We start from the raw sequence: 26709 nt of genomic DNA on the forward strand, positions 1-26709 counted from the left end.
AAAATCCATCAGGAGTTCCCAGTCTCACATAAATTACATTGATCAGCTTCATTATTTGTATATCACTGAAGTAATACAAGCTTCCACTACTTATTCTTCTGATAATTTTTCACTTTTACTTCTTACATTGTTAACACAAATACCTGTACTTTCTACTTATTACATTTTCAAAACAGGTTTGTTACTTTAGTTGTAATCTGGTGGCATGATCATTATTTTTTAGAATTATTGCGTGCCTATTGATTTTAACACGATCTGTGTATCCATCATTTCCTGGTCTTTTTTAAACAAGAGGGACCAATGCCGTTGTTCAGCATTGAAACATTAATTTGCTAACAATTACATTATTGTTCTTCTATTAATATAAAAGGGAGGTCAGTTACTCTTTAAAACAGTTGTGGGTACTTTTTACTTAAGTACATTTTGAAGCCCATACTTCTTTACTTCTACTTGAGGAAGTTTAGTCAGTATTTCTACTTCTACCAGAGTATTTTTAAACACGAGTATCTGTACTTCTACTTGAGTAAAGGATGTGTGTACTTTTGCCATCTCTGCATACGATTTGAATTTATGTGTCAATGCAGACTACTGCTATGTTAAGCATTACTGTATATTTGCAAGTTCCCTTGCAACCCTTATCTTTTGGCCTATTAGCCATTAACAATATATGTGTCTTCAACGTTAAGGTTGTCTTCCTCAGCCTGTAGGACCAGTGTTGTTTATAGAGCCTCAAATATTTTTGGAATTTCCACTGATAATTAGATACCTCTGTGTTTTGAATTTCTCGGCCTTATTGACGCTGATAATATCTAAATTATTAATAATGGCGTTTATGACAGAAAAAACTCAAAAGCAATCTATAAATTCACACTTGAAATCAAGTTGTGCACACATCAATTGGTATTAAAGGATAAAGAACACATAAAAGTCAACTACCACCACCAGTGTCAACCACCACCAGTGTGAGCTCAGCCTCAGCGACATGTTTGTTACAGTGGATTCGGGAATCTGTAGTTAGCACGTGCAGCCTCTGGGGGGCAGTGTGCGTTTTAACCTACGCCGCGCAGTTCCTGCTGATTCAGACCCGCAGAAGAAGAAGCCAACGGAGAGACAAGAGGAGGAAAATGACAGGGCGCGCAAAAAGAAAAAACAAATCCAGTCAGGTACATTTACAATGTTTTCACCCCTCTGTTGAACAGCACATATGTCCGTTTAAAATACAGTTTATCAGGCAAGGTACGGTGCTGCACGTACTTATAATGGCGACACATTGACTTCTGTTCAACGCTGTGGGCAGGAGTGTTTGGCACGCTGTGTGCAGCGGTCAGGCGACAACATGGCAGCAGCAGCGCTCCTGCAGAGCCGCTGGTTCAGCCACAACCAGATACTCTCTATATCACAGCGGTTCGATGGTGCTGCATTACTCATATCAGAAGCGCCGAGTCATTTAGTTTAACATAGTTGTTTAGCTAGGTAATGTTTATCGGCTAGCCTGCTGCTGAGAAACGTGTTTGTTTGTTGTGTTTGGATTTGACTCGTGGTTTTAGCCCACAACATTCACAAATCAACATTGGTTGGCAATTTGAACCTTGTTTAAGATTATCTCCCCATGAGGCGAGTAAAACACATATAAGGGGGAGGTTAGTGAAAACGCTTCAACAAAGCCCACCTTTATGATTTTGAAATGAATATATTTTACCATCTGTTTCAGAGTTGTCATTTATTTGGTTGTCATTTTGGAAGCTGTTGACGTTTACTAAAGCATTACATTTACGACGTATTGTAAAATCACAATCATAATCATTAACATCTCCTGACAATAAGACTTAGCAAAAAGAAAATGTACATGTTCCTGCTGGTGTGTGTACACTGTAAAGGTAGCGTTGTTACCCCTGCAGGAGCTGCTGTTACTGAACAAATAACAGAAACACATAGATGCATTAGACACAGATACATCCAAACTCAATACAAAACGTGCATCCAATGGTTAGCCATATTGAGTGAAGTTAATAATCTCCAGTGGATGAGCTTATTGCAGGGCTGTTAAAATACATTATTGAAACTTGCTTTACCAAATAAACTGACAAACTAGTCTGTAACATCATAGCTGTTTTTCTTACAATATGTGTTCAGGTGTTGGGTACAGGCAATGGGGAGTTGAAGAAAGCCCGTGCTGATGAATCCAAAGCAGTGCCATCGTCAGGGATGGATTCAGAGCAACGCGATGAGATGTTGGAACTGTACAAGCTTCAAATGCCAGAGGATCTGTACCACTTCTGGGACTTCTGCAAGGAACTTTGTCCTGAAAGCCCCAGAGGTATGCTCTTTACTCCTATGGTGTATCTTGTTACATGTATTCTGATAAGACAGAAGGTGTGGTCTGACATTTAATACATTTGTATGTGTGTTGACTGGACATATGTGTCTGAATTTAGCCATTGGGAAACATCAATGAATCAATGGGTTAGATGCACGAATGCTCCACTAGTCTTCATGTAAAAACAAACCAGGCCAACTCTAGTGCCTTTGTAAGATGTTGCCTTTATATTTGCCAGTTTTGCATTAAGAAGCAGTTACGTTGTCTTTAATTGTTTTGGTAATAAGTGTAAATAATACTCCATGGAATATTTATAGACAATGTAACTGTTTAACATACCATACAACTAGCTAATAGTTACAAATCAGTTGGTGTATACAAAGTAAAAACATTATAGGAACTATTCTTTATGACTTTCCACTTCCCAAATAGACATCTAAAAACTGCAGTTGTTGTGTGACCAATATATCACAAAGTGTAATAAGGATAAGATAAAATAAGGATGGGAATTAGAAAACAGCAAGATGCAGAAAGTTATGGGGAATTCTTTCCCATATGATTGTAATTATCCTATGGCAATCGTTAACAACTATTTTAAGAATGATACAAAAAGGGTATATAAAATAAAATTATAAATATAAAAAAACAACCTTAAAAGCCTAATTTGCAGCAATTGCACTGGATATTCATTGAATTCTATACTTGTTTTTATTCATCTTTACCTGTAAAGGTGCGCTGAAAGACACGCTGGGTTTGCAGCTGGTTGGTCCCTTTGACATCCTGGCAGGAGCCCACAAAAAATCCAAGAGTCCTCAGCCTAACTTCCACCTTCACTGGAGGTATTTGTACGACCCACCAGAGTTTCAGACCATCCTTTTGGGGAGTGAAGACAGAGAGCATCACATTGGCTACTACAGGTAAAAACATGTTTACATCTGAAGTCTGTGAATGAGTGCAACCTGTGAAATTCCTTTTATTATAGCTTTTAATGCTGTAGCTTCCACAATAGGGATCTTGATGAAACCGAAACAGTGATAACTAAAAGTGCAATTAGTTCTGCTTTACTGAATTGTATTCCCGAAATTAATCAGAGACACCCCAGACTCCCTCCCCGCGTTTGTTGGAGAAAATGAAGCCAAGAAAGGCTGCACTATCACACAGATGGGGGACAATGTGTTTGCTGCTGTTCTGTAAGTACCAACCATTGTGTAGTACATTATCAAATTAAAAAAATGTAAGCACACAGATCACGGATATATTCATTTACACATGGATTATATGTTGGTCACACAAGACTGTCAAACAGTCAATACTGACTCGGATCAACGATCATAAAAGGTGATAGTGGTACCCTTACAATTAGGATGATATGCATAACTATTGAAAACGACTTTTCATCAAACAGTCTTTTTACTACCTTACATTTAATTGTACCCACTGTGTGCTCCCTCCTCCATCATCAGTCTGTTTCTGCTGAAGAGGAGGAAAGAGAGAGGCAGCAAGAAAGCAGATGGAGGGGCCTTGGAAAGCTTAGAGGCACAGCTGAGAGACCGGGCAGAAACTCTGGGCTTGTCTCTAGAGCAGAAGACTAAAGGCATGAAGCAGAGGGACAAGAAGGTAACTTGCACAAGAGAGCAAATTGTAGTTTTATCTAAAATCTTTAGTTTTAACTCCTAATTTGACCTCATATGTTGCTTTTTACCAAGGTCTATCAGTTTAGACCATTGCAGTGTATATATTCAATACTGTACAGTAAATCAAGGACACCTTATGACAGGGGTGCCCACACTTTTTTGGCTGGTGAGCTACTTTTGAAATGACCAGCTCACCGAGGTCTACCAACCAAAAATAAAATCCCAAATAGCAAGGGTTGCTGAATAACACATTTTATTTATACATGGGATAACTACAATAGGGCTGCAACAAACGACTCATTTGATAATCGATTAATCTATCGATTAATGAAACGATGAATCGACTATTCGGACTATTCCTGTATGCCTTGCACAATTTCTCAAACGCTCTTATTTAGCCATCAACTTTTAGATGTAGCTTGAGGTTGTTTTAGGCATGTGGAAACTAACAATGAAGACAATAAAGATGAATACTTGATTCAAAAATACATATATTATTAAATTAACTTAACAAATTGTGAACAAAACTAACATTGCTTTTTATTTAAATTAAATAAATAATATTTCACATCAAAAGAAACAACAGTGTTTTAACAAATCGTATTAAATAATCTGATGACAGAATTGTAAACAGAATAGCTGAAACTTTAACAAACTAAATAACTCCGTTACCTCTAATCATTAACCCATGTTTGTATCATTGAGTTAACTCCGTGTGTTGCTGCTAGCATACATAACACCTGACGTGGAAACGTTACTCGTGGACGGGGCTACAGAGCTACTAGAAAGACAGTCGAACCCGGTGCATTCCTCCGTCTGAATGTGGTGCACTTTTGCTAAATGTTTAGACACATTGCTCGTGTTACCGCCCTCACATGCTAAACTCTTATTGCACTTTTGGTAACGAGCATTGTCCACATCGAGACAGGTAACATTTAACCACACCTTGGAGCGCTTCTCTCCGCCATCCCAGCCGTGTGTTGCTGCATGTAGCAGCTGCGTGTGTGTAAACTGCCCCGCCCCCTCGCGCACAGACGGGGGAGAGATCTCGTCTCGATTGGAAAGATAAAAAATATACCGACCATAGACGCATTTGTTTGTCTTTTTGCATGTTAGAAACGAGTTGGCGACACTAAGACTGCGAGATAATATTTGTGTAGCAATAATACAGACCTTTCTCTTTCTCAACTCGCTACTCGGAGGGAAGTCGCTGTCATATGCCTTGTGAACACTCCGATAATGCCTCTCCACGTTACCTTTCTTTGGCAGAGCGACGCTTGCTTTACAAATAAGGCAAATAACCTTTGAATGTGACATCACAAACAAATATTCTTCCTCCCATTCTGGGTGGAAGTGGTTTGTCTTTAGCTTCTTGCTCGGTCCCGCACTCATTTTGTTGTTTGTCTCTTTAACTTAATTTGAGTTTTCCCGGCACTTGACTGATTTTGTATCGCTTTGCATTCTGGGTTAACAGACTGGAAAGCGATAGGTCGCTTTTTCTGTCAATCAAGTAAACTCCTGAATTAAGTGGCAGGGAGGCCAAGGGAGGAGGGATCAAAACCTGTTTTGTCTATTTTAACAGAGCTGGATTTTTTATTTTTATGAATGACTCGCGATCTACCAGCATTGCCCTCGCGGTCGACGTACTGGGCACCTCTGCCTTATGACATGTTATACCCCCAGCTTTTGGCCTCTGTATAAGGGACCTCCTTGGTACAGTCACAGTGGTTAAACGTATTACTGTTTCAGCCCCACCACATCACTTAATAAGTGTATTTCAAAAATGTTTAATAGGTTTGCTGTCCAAAATAAGTCATATATTTGACCAAAGTTGTTCCAAGTCGCCACCAGCATGTAACCTCTTCACCTCTTATCCCACCATAGGTAGTCACCAAGACGTTCCACGGTGCCGGAATCGTTGTACCTGTAGACAAGAATGATGTAGGGTACAGAGAACTACCAGAAACAGATGGTGAGCTTATAAACTGTATACAAAGCTATTTACTTCTTTTTTTTTGTGACTTGCAACAAGCATTTAAATCCTGGTATGGGAGTGATGACGTTTTATCTTTTTTTCTCCCTCTTCGCTATCCAGCTGGTCTAAAGAAAATCCTAAAGGCAATTGTTGAAGCCCGGAATGATGAAGAGCGCGTAAAAGCCTTTGGACCTCTCCAGGAAATGGTCACATTTGTTCAGTTTGCCAACGATGAGTGCGACTACGGCATGGGATATGAACTAGGATTGGACCTCTTCTGTTACGGATCCCATGTGAGTCTCATAAAGTTGAGCATTAAATCCCTTTTGACACACTCAGAGGTTTGACTTTATTTCACCCACTGTCTTTGCTTCCGGACCATTCTCTTCAATATACTGAATACAAATGTAGACAAATGATATAGGGTTACTTTCATGTGTGCTCATCCCATGCTTTTTGTGAATTAATCTATTCAGATTATTATTTAGCATTTTCAATTATGAGCAGTGCTTCTTCAGCATCTTGTAACGTTGTTTTTGGTGCATCTGAATTTGCAGAAGATAAATCATTCAGTATTGCCTAAATACCCTCAAATGGGTCACACAATCCATCTGTGTTGCAAGTTATGAGAGTTAGAAAAACCCATTTCTATTATTTTGGGGGGATTTTAAAGCCAAAGGGTTATAGGCCATGTAAAGGTCTGAATGTTGAAAAACCATGGAGATTAAAGTAAGAAATGCATTACTAATCTTTGGTTTCCTGATTCTCCCCAGTATTTCCACAAGGTTATCAAGCAGCTTCTGCCCATGGCCTACAGCCTCCTGAAGAGGAATTTGTTTGGGGACATTTTGGAGGCCCACCTCTCCAACCGCAACCAGGACACCCTGGATCAACTGTCCCCATGTTAAAAAAGACTCAGAAGTACACTCCAGCTCTAGCTCATAAGCTTTTCCCACCATGTGTCCTTGTCCGCTGTTCTTTGTTATTATTGTTAACTTTAATGGTGGTTTTGGTGCTGCTGTCATGGATTGGAACCAGTTCAATGATATTCTTGTCCTTAAAAAGTAGATGTCTAATAAAGTATTTTTATATTATTTACCTGTCCGGTTTTGTATTCAAGGTGAATACTGCACCTTTCCTTTTTAAATTCAAGTTCCCTTATAAAACATGACTTTTGTTTCAAGTGTGATACCATGCAGTGGTAACAGAGGGCAGTATTGCATTTAATTTATCAGCAGTCAGTCAGCAATCATTTACAGTGATTGGGAAGAACCTTTTTTTTGTTTTTAAAGACAGCATGAAGTTTGTTGCCTGAGGTTCATGAGATGGCTTGGATTCAGTCTTTCCTTTGATCTACTTGTGAAATCACATTTACAATGGATCTGTTATTTCTATGGACATGCTGTATGAAAAAGGAAAAGTGCTATAGTAAACTTAGAAATCACTTGCAGCATAAAGGAAACATAACAGAACCTTAGGAGCATGGCTAGGGGCAATATATTACACACATATCAGGATGGATTGGTAAAATGTGTGCAAACGTATTGCTCATGGTGCCAACCATTATTAAAGTGCATTTATCTACTTATATCTGTAGAAAAAACAGCCTGAATATTACATGAGTCGGTCTTTGTGGGTATTTTATTTTTTTATGACAGTAAAGTTTATTCCTGTTACAATTAGCAGTCATCCAGGCAGGGCAGGGGAACACCCATCCAAACGTAGTCCTGCTTAATACAGGTTATCTTTCGTAGATGTGCTTTCTGAATACACACATACAAGCTGAAAAATGTATCTTCCAGTTAACATTTGCTAAAGTTCTGTTCAACCCTTATTCCCCTATGACATTTATTTTTCACTCTGTCATTTAAAGAGAAGTACATTAAATAGTATATGACTTGAAAGAGCGTAATTCTAATGTGAACCTCACAAATCTCTAAACAGTGACAGGTTTTTTTTATGTTTAACATGAAATATGACACTTCCTTTCTCCACCTGCCCTCCTCCACTCCTGTCTGCTTTTTAAATGTCAAAGACATTGTTATTGATTTTGCCCTGTCAACCTTCATTAAATATGTAGCTCAGTGAGGACACACAGCACAGGCCAAGATGGGGGCGTAAGAAAACTAAGAGAGAGCTAACATTATGTAAGCCCAACCCAATGTGCCCGGGGCTTCGGTGATCTCATATTTTAGCAAGCACTCTTACAGTTTTCATTCAATCATGGACCACACTGTGACTACTGCTGCAGAAGCACCGACGGGTGGGAGCTTCAAAAGCAAAACAGAAGCGCACTGCTGCTGCTTCTCGGTGCATTCATGTACCATTAGTAGGAAATGGTCTAGCCATAAAATGTTTTGTTATATTTCAGTTTTTTATTAGAGAGGTCAATGGGGCAGAGCTTATTTTTCTCTCTGGTAGTAAACTATGAGTAAATCTGTCATGGTAGTGTATTCGCTGTTTGTAGTACAATAATATACAAACATAACACGTTGAAAGTAAAAACATAGACGCACTTTTTCTCATTAGTAACATACTAAAAACCAAAAATAACATATTATGAATCACTGTATCTATTGCTCCTCCCCTATAGAGTGTTTGAGCAACTGGAGTGTCAGAAGACTGCAGCTTTTCTGATCGATCATGCTAATAAAGGTGCGTTCGCTAAGTTTCCGACTGTCCCTGAAAGCATCATTGATCCTGCGGAGTTTCGGGGAAGCGCATCTGAGGCGCGTTCACATCTCCACACATACACAGTACACACGCAGTCAGGTTACAGCAACACACCAGGAGCATCCCTGAGCGGAGGGAGCGCTCGTTTTCGTTTGACAATCTGCAAGAAACACAGTATTATATTTTGTCACGTTTCATGACAGACTGTGTGTCACGCAGCAGAATGATTCCTGGCCCTGCCTAGCCTTGTGGACACTGAGGCCCGCACAGAGATCCACCTTGCACTGGCCAAAGGACCATGCAGCAGCAGCCATCCCGAGACAGAATGTCAAGCAGCCCTGAAGGAAGTCTCTCCAGGGGCGGCAGCTCCGACCGGGACGCGAAGATGGCTTCTTCGTGCAACACGTCCCCCGAGGGTGGACCTCCACCACCGCTGCACCAGAACCGTATACGGCAGGTGGGTGTCTGTCCGCAGCCCGCGCTCTGCATTGACCGGCCCAGTCAGCCGTTAACCAGCAACCCGAACCGCTGCTGATGCTGCGTGCTTGGGGAGGGCAGGCAAAAGGCGTTGCCGTGCTTCATGGGCACATCAGCTCGTGGTTTTAAAGGTTTTCTTAGATGTTTTAATTGTGTTAAATTGTGTTAATTAGCTATTACTGGGAGCATGTGTCTCACCAGAGAAAATGCCATCTGTTTTGATAAGAGACTTAGTCAGGAGAGTGTGATAATACCTAAATAAGCCAGTTATTATGGCCGTCAAAATAAACACCAACATACTTGCCACTATTTCAGGCTGCAGTGAGCAATGTTTACTACTTCACTATACCACCCACTGGAGGACTACCGTTTACATTGATCATATTATGCTCTACTGGTCAGAGGGTGAGCATTGTATAATGCTGTGAACTTGTTATTATTAGCCTCTATGAGTGCTGGGCTCTTTTCTTTAGTAGGTGTAATGTGTCAAACATTAGTAGTTAATAGACATACAATATAGCACATTCACGCGCCCACAGAGTCAGATTTTTTTCTGGTTCTCTTTGATTATTGTGTGTGTGTGCGCGCGTGCGTGTGTGCGTGCGTGTGTGTGACTATGTGTTTTCTAAGGCCAGTAAGTCTTTCTGTCCTTGGGTGGAGTGAAATTATGATAATAATGAGCAGCTTCCTCATCCACTCCTCTTCTCTCGTTTCTTCTCCTCTCCTCATCAAAACAACTTCATCAAATGTATTGCTAAAAAACATTTAATTTAAGTCTATGGGTCGTCACAAATGTGTAGCATAAACAGGAACATTGAGGTTAAGTTAACTTCTGGATCTGATCATGTAAAATGTGTGTTTGTGTATTTAGTGAAAGTGATTCAGGAGATGGACGATGGTTGTTTCCTGTCTCAGACAGTGCCTCTTTCAGGCTAATGTGATTTCAGTAATGGACTGTAGTGCTACAAATACACACACAGCTACACACACATATAGACACACACTTTACTCTCTGATTTTAGGGTGGGGCCATTTTGATTACATACTTGTAGGAAATCCGGAGTTTTTGTATTTGGAGCTTTGACAAATCTAAAGTGACACTGCATAAACGGGTTGTTAGTTCATGATTAAGTGGACATATTGTGCCGGGGGAATCTGAATACTAATATTGTTCAGTGGAAGTGTTCCTCAAATACACAAAGAGAGCACATTCGTTATAGATCTCTGACGTTTTATTTGACTTAGACATGTGCATGCATGTCTGTCTGTTTTCCTTTATATTCTCCAAGAGTAAGACTTTTTCAGAAACTGGCAAAAGAAGTCAAACTTAAAACTAATGCTAACTAACTTTGAACACAAATCTACCTCAACTGAGATATGTATCCACATGTGTGAAGATCTTGCATACCACTGAACATAGGCTGAACCTCGATAATGCTTACGTCTTTTGGCAGCTAAAATGTTAAATGGTCACACAAAAAATTGCAGTATATTTTCCCTATACTCTTTGTTTTTGTACTGAAACGTAAACGTTTCACAGAGCTACAACACATCGGAGTAAATGTGTTCCTTTTAAAGCAGGAAGTAGTTTTGGAAAGTTGAGGGTTCACTGTTTATAGGTAGCACACTGCAAGATTCACCATGGGGTCCCATGTTTAGCAGCAGGGGCTCCAACTTGGCCCCATTGATTGATCACAAGTAGCAATGTTGATGAAAGATCATGTTCTCAGCACCTGTAAGTTAACTGCTGCTGGTTTGTCTGTCTGGTTTTTCCCCCTTTCATCTACACTCTCCCCTTGCCCAAGAGTGGAACTTGGCTATAGCAGTGACTTAACCAAAGGTAGAATTGGACATTGTAAGACAAAAGAAGACACATTGTTTTTTTCAAAATCGCATTTCCATTGTTTTGAAAACAACAACATTTAATTAAACTTTATTGTATAGTACATTTGGCAAATATCTATACTAAATATCTCACAAAATCGTCAAAACAGTATAAATCACTAGATGCCAATAGAGGTTAAGTAGAAAACTATGTTTTTTTCTATGATTTGGGGGAATTGATTGTATAAGCTAGATGAGGCTTGTTTGGTAAACACAAGAGATAGATAATGGAAACTGTAAATGCATTATACCTGATAAAACATAATGTTGAGTTAGAGCTCAGAACAACAATAAGGTATGTGAGGCAAAAAGGGAAAATGACAAAGGAATTGTGTAATGGCTGGCTGTTACTTGGGGGTCTAAAAATACTTCCTGTCTCTATCGTGATTGTCCTGGAGAATAATAGTTTCTCCGAGCCAAGTGGCTGTGTGTCCATGTCTGTGTGCTCACTGATCCTGTGTCACTGAGCATTCACATTTATGCTCTGGGCTGGTGCTGAGCGATTGCACCCCGCAGCCTACTTTCTTCTTTATCTAAACAATAAAACATTGCGTCACTATTTGTCAACCCTCTCCCTGTGCCAGTCCACTTGGCTGTGGTTGAATAGTGGATACTAAGAGAGCTCAGTTTTCAGAGATCAATTTAGGACTGGATTGTATGTCCAATGCAGTCGGATATTGATGATTGAAATCGTTGAACCCCCATTCTTAATTTCAGACATGCTGTCCACGTTTAGATCTAAGCTCTTAGAGATTGAGCAGTAAGAGTTTCCTGAAAGAAATGTCTGTATTTTAAATGGTCTTGGTCTGGTCATATATCAAGAGCAGAGCTTGGAGGAGAATTTGTTCCTTTTCCTTGTAAACCCATCTGGAGGCATTGACTTATTGGGTTTTACTTCTGTAACTTTAATAACATAACAAACTTATTTTAAGTCACATTTTTAAGACAAGGTTTATGAATGACTTGTAACAAGGCAATTTGACCTGTTTCATACCCAGCTTGGTGGGCGCATTCCTTTTAAGTTAAATAATAATGTATCCCATATCCTACTCCAGAGCCTTAATTTCTCTCACTCTCGGAAAATGGGTTTTACAATGACTTTTTACCTTGTCTTCTTGGCTGTCATTCATATTTATCTCTCATTTCCATCCAAAACACCTCCCACACTTTACACTGTTGTTCGCGGACTCCTTCCCACCACTGGTCCCTACACTTAGATCCTGATCTGCCAGGAGGTCAGATTTCACTGCAGCCTTTGACATTTCATCCCTCTACTGCCTCTCTGTCTGTGTCTCATCTGCCTCTCTGTGTTTGTCTGCCTATCTATCTCTCTCTCTTTTTCCACTGGGAGTGGTATGATGGGATTCTGCAGGAAGGGAGTCCTAATGGAGCCATGGCCTTCATTACATTACCTCTGAACAGCCACGCATGCACGCACGCACCCATGCACACACACACACACACACACACACACACACACACACACACACACACACACACACCCTTAGCGTTCTCCTTTTGCATGACCAATTGAGGTCTCTGGGTGCAGTTATACAGGATGTACATACATGTAAAAACCACTAGACACACCCACACATACTGTACAGCTTTACAAAGCTGTATTTACCAGACCTGGTTATAAGTGTTTACAAAGAAACCTGTGAATGAACGCAAGGATCAACCTCTCCAGTACCTCCAGCAACGTTTACCAAATGCCATTAACAGTGAATGATTGTTTCCTGTTAAATACTTGCTTGGTACTGCTTTGTTGTGTCCTGTAGTTAGGCATGATCAGGCAAAATATGTATGTCGAGTACACTTTCCAACTCCTAATAAACAAGCAACATCATCAATAGAAACTTGTTGTTAGTCAGAGACATGCTACAATGTCTAAGTAATTACTTTTGACAGAGCAAAACCCACTACATTTGAGTTTGTTTTGAAATAGAGGTAATATTTTAATGGGATGTTAAATGCTGCCAAGTTCTTGGTATATTCTGTTTTAAAAGTAAATCTATAAATAACACATTTTCTGTTAATCAACTAATCATTTCAGCAATGTTATTCTCTCTCTAAAGGTCTAAACCTGGCCTACCGCAGTGTACAAAATTACCCTGAAAGAAAAAGACACAGATAATGTAAATGCAATTTGTAGATTAATCTCACAGTGACGATACAGTATTTGGCATTAAACTCCAAATATCAAGGAGCCACTTAGTTGAAGGCCTCTGATGCAATATACAAGCAACAAGTCATATGATGTTCGCTATGGGTTTTGTATGAGTTACTATGCTGTGTAATGGTGATAGTGTTGTGAAAAAGGCATTGGTATTCCTGTCGCGGATCCAAGATCCATATGGATCATCAGCATGTCTATATTTGGGTACAAACAGTGTCCTGACACTGTATCCTGGACTGTCCTTTCCGCAGTCATGGTACCTCATAACAAATTGGGCGGCCAAGTCATATCTTTCACCATCTCCCTCGCTGATCCTATTTCAGCATGATGGATGGATGGATGGAAAGGGTAGATATAACCACACCTCACTTGATGAGTCATCATTTGTAATAGTAATCAGTGTTAGCACCATCGTCATTATTTTCTTGTTAAGGTGAAGGCCTGTTCGTCAAAAAAATAAGACATAGTCGAAAAGTGACGAACACATCTTATAAGAAGAAACTGAGAGAGTACTGCATTAACTGGCCACAGCTTCAGGACAAAAGGAATACCATACATTATTGAAATGAATCATCAGGAAAGGAAGGATGTTGTTGGATTTTGCATTAAGATACTTCCTTTGCCATTCATGCTGTACGGAGGAGGGCAGGTGTTTTTGGACTGGGGGCAGTGGGAGGCATTTAGACGTTAATTATTCATGATGGCCTTATGACTCTGTTTCCAGTCAGAAAGAGGGAGAGATGAGGGCGGGGTTGGTAATCAATGGACTTCTCAGAAGCTCCGCTCAAACCTCTTCATGTAAATGTGCTCTCTCTCAGTTCCTTGGGATCCTTCCTCCTCTTCTCCCTCTCTATCTCCTCTGCCTCTCACTATGTTTGAGTTGAGTAAGTGAAGGTTTTTCTCACAGGAAAACACATCAAAGCTTTTTACTGTGTTGTTGAGAATAGACACAGAGACACACACACACACACATATGCCTGCAAGACTGCTTCTACCACATGCTGAGTAAGAGGGTGGGATGCCATTTTTATCTCCTGCAGTTTTGAATGAGAAGAGCGCAGTTTACCGTTAAACCACGTCAATGACCACATTTATATTTTATATAAATCAAGGATGTGTGCTACTTTTATATTTTCTATTCATCCCATTTGAGTTTTAGCTACAATTATTGTTGATTCTTTAAATCAAATCAGTTTGATTTAGTCTGAATCATGACCTAAATGTAATCATCTGGCTAGTTATTTCTCTCTCTCTGCGTCTAAGAGCCTAACTCAGCATTTCCGGTATGACTGGGTTGCTGCACATTTGAGGTCACACGCTTCATTATTCATCAAGCATCAAACTTCGAGGTGAAATCCGCTTCTGCCTCAATACCCTTTGTCATCTGACGTTGGATGAGATCATCCAGCAGATGGAGATCCATTTTGCAAACATTTTAGCAATGCTAGCATATAAACAGGGGCTTAAAGTGTTAAAACAATAATTGTGTTTCTTTGTGTATGGCAAATGCATGAAATATTTAAGGGCATTGGTTCTCTGCGATGTGCTCTGGAGATTTGTCAGATTTCAAGATAAGTTATAAATAAATGGATAATTTGCTTATGTACACAGTATCGGATATCTTTTGTCTTATATAGAATATAACTGGGAGGGATGAAACCCTCTTTTAATGGTCACACATGCAGAGCACACAGCGCACACAGTGACATGTGTTCTCTGCTTTTAACCCATCCTAGTACCAGGAGTCTAGTACTAGGAGCAGTGGGCAGCTATTGCACAGAGCCCGGGGAGCGATGGGAGTGAGGGGGGAAGGGGGGTGTCCGGTGCCTTGCTCAAGGGCACCACGGCAGGGCAGGAGGTGAACTGGGACCTCTCCAAGTAGCAGTCCACACTCCATATTTTTTAGGTCTGGTCGGGGTCTTGAACCGGCGACCCTACAGCTCCCACTCCAAGCCCCTACTGACTGAGCCACTGCCGGATATATTATATACAGAAACAATGTCTCAAAAATATGTTAGATTGGTTTCTTCTGGCAAGAAATCTATAGTTCATCATTCTTCATGTTATTTGTTCTTACAATTGCAGCTAATAAGGTTTCTGAGTTATTTGTGTAGTACTGTGTTAAGAAAATATCACTCATCACCAGCTTGAGATTCAACATTAGGATACATGTACATGTATACCGGTTCAAAGCAGTATTCTGGCCTTAGTTCAGATTAGCTAAGGCCTGCGCAAGCAATAAACATGACATTCATATGCCTATCTCCATAGAGGCTGAATCATCATGTTAGTCGTTGTCACATAGCTGATGCTTTTCTAGGTAAACATACATCCTGTTACGTACACAGCAACAGTTGGGCCTTTGTTATCATGTGCTACTCTGATATTGGAAGAGTACATTCAGTATGTTCCCATCATACTGTTCTGTAGCACTTCTACCAGCTCCTGCAGCCTGCAAAACTCCTCTCTGTGATCCAGTAAATAACAGTCTTCTTCACACATTTCCTACATCTGTCAATAACGCCCTGTTACCATGATATTGGTATTACTTAGCATTGATAGCATCTGCAGTGGGAGGGCAGTTTAACTGCAATATGGTACTTTATTTTCCAGGAGCGTCTAGGCCTCTCCCTCATCTCATTAACAAGAATGGCAAAATGACGTCATGTGTTCCCAAGGGACTAGGGCAGCACTTAAAAGAGGGAGAAAAGGGAAAGCCTTGAATGACTATGACGGCCATTTCTAAGGCACTTGGACTGTCCTCCATGAAATATGTTAGCACTCATATGATTGTGTGAACTAATCGATTAGCTTATTTAATCGATGGATTGTTAACTCGTAAAATATAAAAAAGGCATATAAAAATGACCCAACTAAAGAGGTCTTAGTCGACTAAGAGGGGCAGCCCTCATACCTACCCTCCTGTATCACAGAGAAGCAGTGGATAATGGTTGCGGTTGCAGCATTGCATTTTACTGTATTAGATATCATAACACCTCATAAACTAGCCGTCAGTTCCGGGAAATAAACAATGAATTTACAGTCATAGTTGCTTACTCTGCATTTCTAGATCATTCTAGAGTACTCAGCTTGGAAAAAAGGGTGTTGAAGGATGTGGACTGATTTAGCATAAAACTGCAAGCAATCAGTTAATGTGGCGCTGCTGTCTGCCTGTGGAGCTGCTGCCTGTATGTGGAAGCGGAGAGGATTGTTTGTATAGTAGTAACACAGAAGGCTGATTGGAACAAGTCATGTTATTGGTAAATCAGCTAAGTCACAAATCAGATGATCGTGTTTGTAGACATGATGCTGCTTCAGGGTGTGGTCTTGACTTTCTTCCCCTCCAGTCGTCCTGCTGTCTGGGTGTATCATGTGACTCTATCAAGGTTATGCCTCCCATCTACAGTGGGTCCCTCCCTGTATTCCCTCTCCTCTCAGCCCTCCCCTTCACCAACGTCTCGGTGTCATTACTCAATATGTTTGGGTGTGGTCTGATATGGATTTCTAGCTCCGTGCTTTATCCACTAGTTATTCGATTTGACTCTGTGTGATTTGGTTTTGAGAAACAGAAGAGAGAGTGCTTGTGTGTTGTGTACTTTATGACTCTGACCTTTCTTGAGCAGTAAAATAGGCTGCAAAATGACTTGACATTTTAATCATATCTTGAAGCCGATCCCTCTCTGTCTCTGCTCTATATATCTGTCACTCTTTACAAGCAAGGAAGACACCATTTATTTAGACTCCCGATATAGACATTACCAGTATTTACATTTAACTAATTAGTAGCAGTACCGGTGTTTTAAGGGCAAAATTGTGAAAGCATTAATTATATATATTATTATTATATTGTTTGTAGTACTTGTAGGTTGTTGTATGACAAACACCTCGTTAAGTTGCTGCAGCCATTATGTTCTCTCTTTCTACAACAAACTAACCTTTAACATTATGAATCTGTAAGAATTCAAACATACAGTTTTTGGAATAGAGCAGGTACAAACTGCACTGTTGATTTTCTCATATTACAATCATGTGATGCATCACCAATATCCCAAAGGGAGTGAGCAGGGTGTGTGTGTGTGTGTGTGTGTGTGTGTGTGTGTGTGTGTGTGTGTGTGTGTGTGTGTGTGTGTGTGTGTGTGTGTGTGTGTGTGTGTGTGTGTGTGTGTGTGTGTGTGTGTGTGTGTGTGTTTGTGTATAGTCTGAGAATCAGTGTTGGCACTGCAGGCATTGTGTTTTCTTTTTGGGCAATTATAATTGGATTATATTTGGAAAAATATTCAATCAGATTTCTGGTTTGTTGTCTTCATTCTGAAGCCATAAAATACAATTGAGTGAGGCTGTAGCTGTGCCATACCACAGATGACTGTGAAAGGCTAAAAAAACAAACCAAAACGTATTGTACATCTCTGTAAAGGAATAGTTATACTTGTTGGAAAATATGCTTATTCTCTCTACGCTAAGTTAACAAGCATCTCTTTTGAATAAAAAGTAAGCATAGTATTATATTTGTTAAATCTGCCCAAACTCAAATGTATAAAAATAAGTTTTAAAGTTTGGGATTTACAGGGATGTTATGTACTGGAATGATTTATTTCCAGAAGCTTCCTTTACATCTCTGAGCATAACATTTCTGTACGTGTAAGAAGTTGGCATTGTTTTTCTTGTCTTCAGTTCAAGAGTTTTCTTCGCCAAGATCTCCCAGCCCTTTGACAAACTCCAAATGTGGGTTGATTGTAATGGAAACTGTACTTAAGCATGTGGAGTAGAGGTCTGACACTCTTACTTACCATAGGCTTAATGGATCACTTTAACAAAATAGATGTAAGCACTAATGCATACTAGCATTTCTCAGTAAGCAGCAGCTGGGAGGGGGTTGAACATTGTTAAAGACTTCTAAATGAGTCATCTGAAAAATAAAGGTCCTCCCTGCATGAAATCTCAGATGCATTATAACCTGCCAGACGTTCACCACTGGCGAACCCCACTGGTCAGCAATAAAGCTCCATTAGTAGGTAGACAAATCATAAACAACAGGAGCAACGCCCAAAACAACCAGAACAGCTAAAACAAATAGATAGTGACTCCCCGGAGCACAGGGATGAGACATACCAGTGTTTTTGTATCTTTTAGCTCATTTACTTCAAATGATATACTTGTGCTGCTCCAAAGCATAACATTAATAGTGCATTCTCCTGCAGCCACCAGTTCATTTCAGTCCATGATGAGTGTGATATGAAAATAAACCTGCAGGGACAGGCACATTTGGAATCGGCAATCCATCACGATGAAGATATATTACTTTCTTTTTTTTGTTGTTGGTTCATTTCTTTTGTTTGATGTTAGAATTTAGAGCAAGCACTGAATACAGAATGTTTGCATTCTCAGTGTGTTTCACTGGAAAGTCACAAAAGACAAAGAAAAAAAACATGGATTTTGTGAAACTCTTCCCAAATACACAGGAAAATGTGTGTTTGTTTGAGCACACACATGGTGAAATACATGGCAATATTCACACCAACCTTGCATACATCTACTCACAGTTGGAAGTTTGAAGCAAATTAACAGGAAGGTGCAGGGTTCATGACTCTGGTCTCTGCATCTTAGATATCTGTGCATCATAGGATCCTAATGGACCTTATAAAAGCATTGGGATCTATAAAATAGGACCATTAAGCCCTCCCCACGTACAAGATCCACTAAAACAAGAGAAACAAGAGCTTGCATCAACTCTCTTTAGAGCACCCTCTCAATGTAATCTGACTCCTAAATGGACGCGCACACACACACACACACACACACACACACACACACACACACACACACACACACACACACACACATCTTTAGCTGATACTATATTCTCCTTATCCTCATTATCTATCGTGCATGATGGAGAAGATCAATAGAGATCATTGATCTGCTTGCTAATGCATAGACACTGACAAGTTAGTAGAATAGTATTAATAAAGGCATTTCTGTGTGCACACACAAAGATGTAACAATGTTACTGTAACAACACTTTTTCTGGCTCAACTACCATGCTGATCAATAAGCTTATAGATTGTGTCTGCTGAAGCTGAAACTCAAGAACTACAGCACAGTTGTTTACTTTAAAAGTTGAAATTAGAATTTATAAACTATGTGCTGATATATTTCATTTGTAGGAAGCAAGATACAGATTAAAACACAAAAATACCATGTCATGCAATGTCTAAGTACTAAAGCACTGTGACATAAAGGCAGGACATGGAATCATGGAAATAGAAATAAATCAAGTCATTTTATTATTCATACAATTAATTAATCTTTACATAAATATATATGTTTTCAACAGTTATCATCTATGTACTAATGTTCCGTTGTTTCTTCTATTCATATTTTTAAATCAAATCAAGTTTTATTTATATAGCACATTTATAAACGATTTTTGGTCGAGCCAAAGTGCTGTACATATAATAAAAAATAGCCTACAGTAGAGACACTTTACAGCAAATACAACAGCACAGATTGTTCAAATCAGATCTCTGTAACCATCTTCACTTTTCAACCAGCAGAGAGTGCTACAGGAGCACATCTCACCCACTCACTGTTCAAACGGCATCATTATGGAGCTGAGTGAAGCACTCGGGGTAGAGTAGAGCATTTTAGACAGCATTACAGTGCAGAGTGATTCAGCAGATTTGTCCAATTCATCATAACTAGCAGATAGATATGTTGTTGTTGTTGTTGTTGTTGTTGTTTTTATTGCTGTTAACTGAGCCTGTGGAAACATATCAGGCAACATTTGTGAACAGAAATAGAAGTGTGAGATAGTGCCCCTGTCCCTGGTACTGAAATGTAAAACTCCTAACATTAGCTGCATTGACTGAGGGAGACTTTGACACCCTGGGGGGTATACTACGAAGCAGGATTTTCGCTTAGCCGGCTAAATTCAGGGAAAACTCCGGCTTTCCGGTCCTACGAAGCTGGTTCTCTTTTTAGCAGGCTAGATCTCCATGGTAACTTATGCTTAGCGGCTAACCTGGTCGGGACCAGGTTAGGTTGCAGGCTAAGAGCTCAACTCAGTGAAAGCACTGCCTGCTGACCAATCAGAGCTCAGTGTGCGGAGTTTAAAGCGATCAAGTCATATTACAGGAGAAAGGAAATACAGAAAAGCTGCCGTCGCAGGAAAGACGGCCGGCAAAAATCACCGACTGTGTGAACGTGAACATTAATAGAATATCACCTCCCATCTTCAGAGCAATCTGACTATTATAACATTAGCGTTAAGAACACTTACCACATATCTACCACAACATAAGTAACCGGATCAGAGTAACATTAAGTACAGTCCGCGGCATATCACTTCATAATGTATCATATATTTCCTTATCTGAGTCAGCTGAGCCGTATCTGGCCGTGCAACACTCACAGTGTCACATACTGTATGCAGAAGTATTATTTTAAGCAACACATTAAGTTGACGAAACACTCGAGACAAATGTAATTAAAGTAAAATCGTGTTTTAGACGGGGCAGTGATATCATAAACCTGTTAATGTACGCATTCAAACACTTTTTCTTTTGCCAGCTGTATTCACCTTGCAGGTGCAGCTATGTGGCTTTTATCCTGGATAAAGTGTTTAAGTCATGGATGTTTAAAGTTTAACTTCTTCATTTTTGACTAGTATTAAAGTTCACTTTTCATTCAGGAAGTATGACGCTATCAGTACGCTTCTCCATGTTTGTGATTGGTCGAATGCTCCAAATACCACCCCTTTCATGTGAACGCGCACCTAACTAGAGGAAACGGCTGGCTTGAGCGATCCACTTGATAACCAGCGTCGTAGTACAGTTTAGCGAGAGCGCGTATGTTTTGGATTAGGCCAACCGGCTAACTCAAACATATCCAGGTTATGTTGAACCAGCTTCGTAGTATAGGCCCCTGGTGGTGGACAAACAAACACACACACACACACACACACACACACACACACACACACACACACACACACACACACACACACGCACATGCACATACACATGAGCTGTCAAATCATATTCCATCAGACACCAGTACCAACGCAGTTGAGATTCAGACTGACCCACTATGGCACCATGCAGGGGGAAGCCTGTGACTGGCAGGTGAGTGGGAGCCACTGTTCTCTGCTCACTGATCTCCCTCTGGACCGAGTGGTGTCTCCTGTCCTGCTCACTGAAGGACAGCCTGTACCCGAGTTAACCCTGTCTCTCTACTCGTCGTTCTATTCTCTACTTCGATTTGAATAATGTATTTAATCAACTTTTTTGCTTTTATGTCCTGTGTTTACATCCCTCAATACCTGAGGCCTGTACTACGAAGCCGGTTCAACATAACCTGGATATGTTTGAGTTAGCCGGTTGGCCTATCCAAAACATATGCGCTCTCGCTAAACGGTCCTACGACGCGGGTTATCAAGTGGATGGCTCAAGCCAGCCGTGTCCTATCTAGTTAGGTGCGAGTTCACATAAAAGGGGCAGGGTTAGCAACATTTGACCAATCACAAACACGGAGAAGCGTACTGACAGCACAGCGTCATACTTCCTGAATGAAAAGTGAACTATAATATTAGACAAATATGAAGACGTTGAACTTTAAACATCCATGACTTAAACACTTTATCCAGGATAAAAGCCACATAGCTGCACCTGCAAGGTGAATACAGCTGCTAAAAGAAAAAGTGTTTGAATGCGTACATTAACAGGTTTATGATATCACTGCCCCGTCTAAGACACGATCTGACTTTAATTACATTTGACTCGAGTGTTTCGTCAACTTAATGTGTTGCTTAAAATAATACTTCTGCATACAGTATGTGACACTGTGAGTGTTGCATGGCCAGATACGGCTCAGCTGACTCAGATAAGGAAATATATGATACATTATGATGTGATATGATGTGATATGAATGATAATGGGACACATCGACGTCTGCACTCACAGTGCCGCGGACTGTAGGCTATGTAATGTTACTTTGATCCGGTTACTTATGTTGTGGCAGATATTTAATTAAGCTTTCTTAAAATAATAGTATAATGATAGTTATAATAGTCCGATTGCTCTGAAGATGGGAGGTGATATTCTATTAATTTTCACGTTCACACAGATGGTGATTTGAACTGCAATGGCAGTTTAAACTGTATTTCCTTTATCCTGTAATATGACTTGATCGCTTTAAACTCTGCACACTGTTGTTATCAGCTGTTCCACCATGGTTTCTACCTCAACCTGTAATAGATGTATCCTTATTGAAACGGTTACATTAAATGAAAAATAAAATCAATGCGCAGGCTTACGTGAACACTGTTCTATATGAACAATATGGGCAGTTTATACATTAAATAAATCAACAGTATAGTGGCGATATGCTCCAAGTGAAAGCGATTCGCCATTAAAGCAAAGAAGAAGAAGAACTCCGCACAGTTGATCTCTTATCCTGGAACCTATCCTGCTGCGGCGCAGGCTAGCCGTTCAGAATAAGTTATCTAGCCCGCTATAAAGTGAACCAGCTTCGTAGGACCGGAAATCCCTGAAGTTAGCTTGCTAAACGAAAATCCTGATTCGTAGTATAGGCCCCTGGTTAGCCGCTCAGCATAAGTTACCATGGAGATCCAGCCCGCTAAAAAGAGAACCAACGTCGTAGGACCGGAAACCCCAAGTTTTCCCTGAAGTTAGCCCGCTAAGAAAAAATCCGGCTTCGTCGTACAGGCCTCTGATGTCTACTTAAAAGTTACTTTTGAATCTTTTGCTGAAATTCTACTTTTGCACACAACATTATAACAATTTCTTCACATTCACTATGATTTAGGAGGGTGTGGCACAGTGGATAGAGCCTTGGTGTTGGGGTCAGGGGGTCACAGGTTCAAACCCCACTGCAGTCAACATGTCGTTGTTTCCCTGGGCAAGACACTTCACCCCAAAATTGCTCCTGTGGGGATTGCCCACAGTATCTAGTATGTAAGTCGCTTTGGATAAAAGCGTCTAACACATAATATGTAATTTAAGGTCTGTTTTTTTACTCATCAACAGAAAAGAGTGTTGACAACTAAATATTGAATATTATTGATATATCTTCTAAGTCGAAGAAAAAACGCTTTTAGCCATTTTAACTCAGTATCCCTCAGAGCCATGGGGGTACATTTTATGATCCTACCACTAGTGGCATCACAACTGGAATAATCTACACAATGGCTTTAAAAGTCTTATTTTTTCCACTTGTTTTTTCCTGCTCTCCCATCCCATCCCCCTTCTCACCCATGTGTTTTTATAATTATGAAAGGGAGAATAGCTGTGGCTGCTGACTGGGTGCAGACTACAGCCTCCATAAACCCCTTACACAATAAACACTGTGACTGCACTCTCACGTGCATGCACGTGCACACACACACATACAGTACACACACACACGCACACACTTTGTAGTCACATCTGTTCACATGGAGTAGGGTTTTCATGTACATCTGGACTGGGTCATTCTCTGAGTGTATGTGTGGGTGTGTGCGATTGGGTCTTACTCTCATTATTCAGAAACTCTACCCAGTCGTCATATTCCTCTCTCATGTGTTTTCCCATTCATGTGAATGGTTGATTACAATTGGAATTTATGGATGTGTGGACCTACAAATGTGGTTTGTGTGAGGTTCTGGAAATCCAGTAGCTGCTTTCGGCTTGATGTGGCGGGACTTCGGCGGATTGTCCTCCTGAACTTTGTCCTGAGAAGAGAACGAAGATTGAACAGGATCATTTTATGGAGCCACTTCATTATCTTTGCTTTTTAGATTTAGATGAAAAGTAATCTATAGGTGGGTTTATGTTCAATTTGTAATATTGATATACAGATACTTTACCTTTTCATCTAAATTGGCACAGTTTTTAAACAGCATTTTGTAAATTACTTTAAGAAACAGTTTTTTGGTATCTGCAAAGGTTAAGTGTATTATGTGGTACTAAGTGTTCCACTTACGAAAGTCAATAAAGTGAAACTTTAGCACCTAGTGAAACTTTATTTTGAGACGGAAAGAAGTAGAAAGGTTTATTCATCATGGCCCATGCTGCGGCCCATCTGAAGAAAGCTCGCGAGCTTGAGGCAAATCCAGAGTACAGAGCTCTACAGAAAACCAGGGAGAGGAGAAAACGGCACCGTGAGAGAGCCGAGCGAAGGAAGCAGGTAAAACGCACATAATTCTCTGTCAAAATTATATTGTGTCAAGTTTGTGTTCTCCGAACATTTTAACAACCCGCGTTCTTTTTGGCTTATTAGTATACTTTCATAGGACATTGTGTGTGAGTTGTACTGGTTGCACAGATGTGGATGTGGTTGATCATACAGTGCTGTGGTTGCTGCCCTCTCAGATGATGTGTTTTGAACTGTGAGGGACATGGATGAATGTGGAGTAGATGACAGATGTGAGAAAAAAAGCTCTCGCTCAGTGAGGTGGTCACATGCTGGTGGCATGACCTTGTTCGGAGCAACCTTCTGGTAATATTTAGGATAAAATAATACGTTGGTTATTGTTTAAAGTTCATCAAGGAGGAAAAAAAAGGTATCGAAAAAAGTTCGTAAGAGAATTGTGTTTTAATGAGTCAATTATTGTTTTACTATTATTTTTGCTTATGACTGCCAATGGCCCAGTAGAGATTTGGTGTTCCTCCAATGCACAGACACCATACAGTGTGTAATCCAGCATCCTCTATTTATTACATGACCGACTGCAGATCAAATCCAGTACAGATACAGAGATTACAGCTGGTTTCCAATCAATCCAATCTCTGTTTGGGGTGTGTTCAAAGAAATGATCAAGACAGCAAAAGCATATGTGACTTTACAAACATACACGTTTGCAAGTCTATTATAATGTGCATTTGAATTTATATTCTAAAGAGACATACTGATATATTATCTGAAATATAAACCAGCATCTAGAATATTCTGCAATTATAGCCATGAAGGCATGTGTTCATAAAGCCTCATTATTTGAGTGGTCCGTGTGATCTGATCTTAGGACTGTGTTCAGGCTCAACTTCTGTCACTCCATTATGACCCTTAGCATTCCTGGAGAGCATCACAGCCCATGGGGTCTCCAGCCTGACCCAAAACCAGCTGCCATGTTCCCCACCCAGGGTACACAGCAAGGGGTTGTGGTCTGCATTGGAGAGAGGGTCTGGAATTGTAAAAATAGCTAAGGCGGGAGAGACAGTGAGCGTCAAGGTATAGAGCTAGAGGAATAGTGGGAAAGATAGGGCCTTGGATAGACTCAGTCCACACCAAGAAGAGTGTTTACAGAGTTAAGGGATACAAGAGCACAGAGAGGGGAAAGAGTGTTGGTAATAGGGAAGTAATTGAGATTTGGCAGATGTCATGGACCAATTTAATGGATTGTAAAATTGATTGATGTGGTTAAGAAGTGGGCAGGAGAGGCTTTTACCTGAGGACGCAAAGTGAGACACTACAAAGATTGGACCATACAGTGAGCGGAGTGAGTGAAGAAAGGCCACAGTTTTTTGCTATCGCTTGGAAGTTATACACCGATTTGGATTGTTACCATGGGAAACGCAGCAACATGTAAGGCCTGTGGAACAGATAAAGGTTTGAAGACCACTGGGAGTGACAACGATTTAAACCATCACACTGACTACTACGGAAAAACTGACTCTGGATCTGAAGTTGATGATTCACTGGTAAGAGGTGGAGAGAGGAATCAGCTTTCAGGCTTTCTGTTACATTGAGGAAGTGTTCAACAAAGCATGTTGTTATTAATCCCTTTGCTGTGGGGAGCGTTTGTAGCTGTGTGAGCTTGGTCATGGTGACATCGCTTGTGAAGAGTCTGACTTGATCCTCTGCAGGGGTGTGGCCTCATTGCAGGGATCTGATGAAGAGTTCGATTGTGCTGACCTTACGAGTTAACACCCGGTTGTGTTTGATTGACACGCTGCAGTCTTATCCCTAGAATCTAAAACATTGTCAACAATGTTGAATCAATACGGCCAGTATTCCTTTGCAAACGTTTTGTGACAATTGTGTACTAGAACAGTAGATCCATACATTTTATTAATAATTAGCATAAGCGTAAATGTTCATTATTAGTTGATATTGACGTATCCAGAGAAAACCAATCACTAAATATTCCTACTCTCTTAAGTCATACTGTATGTGCTAGTAAACTGATTGTTTGGTTTTTATTTTTGTGTTTTTTGGTCCAAAAAACTATTTGGGAAAATTAACTCAGACTTTATATTAGATTCGACCTGGACATCTTTAAAATGTGATCTGTATTTTACCCTATTTTCCTTGTTTACTTATATCACCATTCATATTTTATTTTGTGTTTTCCTTTATTATTATTTCAAATAATCTATTTGATTACTTCTGTGGTTAAAAATGTTATGTGATCTCACTAGTACACTGTGTTACTATCAACATGTCAGCTCTCATACTAAGGTTAACCTCAAATTCAGTGGGTACATCAACATTAATGCGGCAAAACATTTAAAACAGTGTGTGTGTGTGTGTGTGTGTGTGTGTGTGTGTGTGTGTGTGTGTGTGTGTGTGTGT

General features: G+C 40.1%; 2 protein-coding genes across 11 annotated transcripts in view; both read left to right on the forward strand.

Annotated features, from left to right (window-relative positions):
• The first annotated feature begins 1046 nt into the window (after nt 1–1046).
• LOC117543411 (histone PARylation factor 1) lies at nt 1047–7020 on the forward strand. The gene is made up of 8 exons (XM_034211690.1): nt 1047–1163; nt 2134–2317; nt 3048–3234; nt 3409–3507; nt 3781–3934; nt 5836–5923; nt 6047–6219; nt 6700–7020. The coding sequence occupies exons 1-8, from the start codon at nt 1125–1127 to the stop codon at nt 6832–6834; spliced, it is 1059 nt and encodes a 352-aa protein (XP_034067581.1). The 5' UTR covers nt 1047–1124; the 3' UTR covers nt 6835–7020.
• A 1629-nt stretch (nt 7021–8649) lies between these two features.
• ank2a (ankyrin 2a, neuronal) overlaps nt 8650–26709 on the forward strand; it is a 90680-nt gene continuing 72620 nt past the window's right edge. For 9 of the 10 annotated variants that reach the window (XM_034211655.1, XM_034211664.1, XM_034211665.1 and 6 more), the window contains exon 1: nt 8650–9056. In XM_034211655.1, the coding sequence (XP_034067546.1) occupies nt 8898–9056 (159 nt within the window). In that variant the 5' untranslated portion in view covers nt 8650–8897. Of the gene's footprint in view, nt 9057–25374; nt 25836–26709 lie in introns of those variants that run through there. The other variant, XM_034211658.1, reaches the window with a different exon arrangement.

The sequence above is a fragment of the Gymnodraco acuticeps genome, unplaced genomic scaffold, assembly GCF_902827175.1.
Source record: "Gymnodraco acuticeps unplaced genomic scaffold, fGymAcu1.1, whole genome shotgun sequence".
In the NCBI taxonomy this organism is placed as follows: domain Eukaryota; kingdom Metazoa; phylum Chordata; class Actinopteri; order Perciformes; family Bathydraconidae; genus Gymnodraco; species Gymnodraco acuticeps.

Bases quoted from the DNA above. Each gene is read 5' to 3' on its own strand.
- LOC117543411 (XM_034211690.1), top strand. From the start codon at position 1,125: ATGACAGGGCGCGCAAAAAGAAAAAACAAATCCAGTCAG. The intron at 3,235-3,408 runs GTAAAAACATGT...GAAATTAATCAG, and splicing joins CATCACATTGGCTACTACAG to AGACACCCCAGACTCCCTCC. The intron at 5,924-6,046 runs GTGAGCTTATAA...TTCGCTATCCAG, and splicing joins AGAACTACCAGAAACAGATG to CTGGTCTAAAGAAAATCCTA.